General features: G+C 35.6%; 1 protein-coding gene across 1 annotated transcript in view; it reads left to right on the plus strand.

Moving 5' to 3' along the window:
• Positions 1-1,208: 1,208 nt before the first annotated feature.
• The window catches only part of LOC137658880 (probable glutamate receptor), a 9,914-nt gene continuing 7,132 nt past the window's right edge, over positions 1,209-3,990 (plus strand). Inside the window, exons 1-4 of the mRNA XM_068394004.1 lie at positions 1,209-1,273; positions 2,086-2,179; positions 2,635-2,787; positions 3,706-3,853. Of these exons, the coding sequence (XP_068250105.1) occupies positions 1,209-1,273; positions 2,086-2,179; positions 2,635-2,787; positions 3,706-3,853 (460 nt within the window). The remainder of the gene's footprint in view (positions 1,274-2,085; positions 2,180-2,634; positions 2,788-3,705; positions 3,854-3,990) is intronic.

The following is a 3,990-nucleotide window of genomic DNA, read 5'->3' on the forward strand; positions in this document are numbered from 1 at the left end:
GATAGTCTTCGTGGAATCCTTATGACCCTTTTTCTAACTTAGATAGTCATAGTCTTCGTGGAAACCTTATGACCCTTTTTCTGACTTAGATAGTCTTCGTGGAATCCTTATGACTATTTTCCTTACTTAGATAGTCTTCGTGGAATACTTATGACCCTTTTCCTAACTTAGATAGTCTTCGTGGAATCCTTATGACCCTTTTCCTAACTTGGATAGTCTTCATGGAATCCTTATGACTATTTTACTAACTTACATAGTCTTCGTGGAATCCTTATGACCCTTTTCCTAACTTAAATAGTCTTCGTGGAATCCTTATGACTATTTTCCTAACTTAGATAGTCTTCGTGGAATCCTAATGACCCTTTTCCTAACTTAGATAGTCTTCGTGGAATCCTTGTGACTATTTTCCTAACTTAGATAGTCTTCGTGGAAACCTTATGACTATTTTCCTAACTTAGATATTCTTCGTGGAATCCTTATGACTATTTTCCTAACTTAGATAGTCTTCGTGGAATCATTTTGACTATTTTCCTAACTTAGATGGACTTTGTGGAATCTTTATGACCCTTTTCCTAACTTTGATAGTCTTAGTGGAATCCTTATGACCTTTTTTCTAACTTAGATAGTCTTCGTGGAATCCTTATGACCCTTTTCCTAACTTAGATAGTCTTCGTGGAATCCTTATGACCCTTTTCCTAGCTTAGATAGTCTTCGTGGAATCCTTATGCACCTTTTTCTAACTTAGATAGTCATCATGGAATCCTCATGACCCTTTTCCTAACTTAGATAGTCTTCGTGGAATCCTTATGACTCTTTTCCTAATTTAGATAGTCTTCGTGGAATCCGTATGACCCTTTTCCTAGCTTAGATAGTCTTCGTGGAATCCTTATGCACCTTTTTCTAACTTAGATAGTCTTCGTGGAATCCTCATGACCCTTTTCCTAACTTAGATAGTCTTCGTGGAATCCCCATGACCCTTTTTCTAACTTAGATAGTCTTCGTGGAATCCTCGGAAGATCTGGCTCATCTGGTCAAATGGGAGTCCACAAACTGCAAAGGAACGTTCCTCTTGGTGTCGGATCCGGAGCCTCTGATCGATTTTGGGAGCAAATACAAATTCGAGTGGACTTACAGTGCCAAGTGAGTACCAGGGATTATAATGTTCATTAACCCTAATTAAAAAAAAAAAGCTAAATTCATCAAGCCCTATGGCCCCAAAGAGAAAAGCAACCTGGTATGGAAAACGGACGAAGATAAGTAGAGAATTACAAATGTAAGATCATAATAATATATAAGAAATCTGCATATAAAATAAAGCAAAAGAAACAGATAATCTATTACGTTAGACTTAAGCCACCATTGTCGACAGAAAAGCTTTTGCACTAAATTCGAATTCAATATTATTATTATTATTATTATTATTATTATTATTATTATTATTATAAATTTCTATTCCCAGAGAAATATACAACATTTATAGTATCTTAAATAGACCAAAAGTATTTTCTCTTAAAGGAGAAACTTGATGAAACCAAGATTCAGACCATTGAAATCACTAATCACTAACTTGAACATTTATCAGTTTTTGTTTGTTTATAAGATTTTGAGTGAATTATTCAACAGTCTATGAAAGCCTTTAAGGTCAGGTTACCAGAACATTTCTATTGCCAAGCTGAGACAGAAAAGTGAGCTGAGACAGAGAAGTGATTTACAGAAATGAATTAAAAATAGTTTATGTTCAAAAGTTTGAAAGTAGTGTTTATAGAAGTAGACAAACCGATGGAGTAGTAATCATAGGGAATTCGTGTCCATCCATTCTACTAGCAGATCTCTATCATTCAATTCACAATTGTATTTTGGTTGCAAGACTCCAAAATTGGAGAGTTGGAACAAAACCTATGAGTGACACCAGTCTCTTGTAGATATCCTCCTTTTCTGGCAGTTAAAGCAGTCTTCACTGGTGTGAAAATCGAAGCTACAAATTGACAAAAATTTAAATAACTCACAAACCTAGTTGTTAACATACTAGATGATTACAGTAAGGATTTAGTAAACAATAACAGTAAGAGTAATTTCTTATTACAGAGTCATCATTGTGGGCTTAACATTGAAGTCATTAGAGACTTTTCTTCTGACTGTGAAAGGCAAGAAGACAGAGCACATCATCGGTGTGGTGAAGGTGAGCTTACGAATAGTTTTTTGAACTAACTCAATATTATCTTATATTTATTTGGATGTTATCAATAAAGTTATGCATGCTCAAACTATGTTTGTGAGAATCTGAGATCAGATCTTATCAAAGAGAAGAATAAGTGTTAGAAATTGTTAGCAGCACAAATCAATTTGAAAAGGCATTTAGAGTAATACCTACCAATACACAGAGCATAGCAGAGTATTAGAGTAATAGCTACCAATACACAGAGCATAGCGAAGTATTAGAGTGATAGCTACCAATACACAGAGCATAGCGAAGTATTAGTGATAGCTACCAATACACAGAGCATAATGAAGTATTAGAGTAATAGCTACCAATACACAGAGCATAGCAAAGCAATCACATCATACCAATGTTTCAGAGAGGTTGTGAGAAAACTCAATGCTACAACTTTGCTCTTTTTATACTATGTTCCACAGGATGACAATAGCCACCATTTCAAGATTTTCATGAATCTGCTGTTCTGGGGGGAAGGTATGCAGCAAATCAGCGTTTGGTGGGATGAAAGGTTCACTAGGAAGACTGAACTTTTCCCAGACAAGATTTCCAATCTACGAGGAAGCATATTAAAGGTAAAAAGCAGCTAAATACTTTTGGTATATAGATGTACACTTGGACACATGTATTCCGGTCACACTCTTACTGTACGGCAAGGTCCTGTGCCATCTCGCCCAACACTATCTGTTTGATTACTTGCCGTGTACTAAAGATGTGATAGGGTGCATATACTCGGGGCGAGGTGTGTTATGGATTCCTATGTCCAACTGTACCTTTCCTATGAAACAATTATGTTTTTCAAGTAATTAGAATTACATAGTACTTGCCATGTATACAGTAGGTAATTGTATTTTCCAGATATTTTTCATATCTGAAGTTCTCAAAATTCTGGCTTACAATTTTGAACTAACGTGACACTGTAGGATAAGTTAAGAGACTCAGCAGTAGAGATGTGCCGATACCACTTTGAAGGCCGATACCAATACCGATAAAGATACCCTATTTTTTCCTAGACCGATACCGATACCAATACTAGAGAAATAACCGATACCGATAACGATACTGATACCCATACCAGTTAAATAACCGATACTGATATCAATACTAGAGAAATAACCTATATCGATACCAATACTGATACCGATACCAGTTCAGTAAACAGTACAGGCCAAGCTTGTAGGATGCTTCTCTCACACACTTTGTTGAGGCAGAGATAGGATGTTGAAACGTATTGCTAAATCTTCCACTTTGTGTAAAACGAAATCTTGCTGAAACTTTATAGTCTATCATTGATTATAGTCCTTTTAAAACTGCACTATATCAAGAACAATAAATTAGCCATGTAGTAACATCATTGGAAAATTATCATATATTGTAAATATGTATTAGTCAGGTATGGTCCAGCTCTGTAAAAGTCAAGCTTGACTCAGTGGTCAGGTAAATCTCCTTGCATTGATTAATCAAGCATAAACTATAACCATTTCTTTTTTCAGGCTTGCATGTTTGATGTAAAACCTCTTATTTACACCGTAAAAGACACCAATGGAACAATTTTGGAGAGACATGGGCGGGACATAGATGTTGCACAAGCATTATCAGAAATATTCAACTTTACTCTTGTCTACGTAGATATTGCAGACGGTAAGAATGCTTTGGTATTAGTTTAAGAAAATCTAACGATAAATCGTACAAGCACTCTCGAAATCTTTCCCTAGTTTCTGCAGTTTTTCATCACTATGTTGTTTGTGGTTCTTTTTAATATTCCTTCAAATACCAAC

Source organism: Palaemon carinicauda, chromosome 19, assembly GCF_036898095.1.
Source record: "Palaemon carinicauda isolate YSFRI2023 chromosome 19, ASM3689809v2, whole genome shotgun sequence".
NCBI lineage: Eukaryota > Metazoa > Arthropoda > Malacostraca > Decapoda > Palaemonidae > Palaemon > Palaemon carinicauda.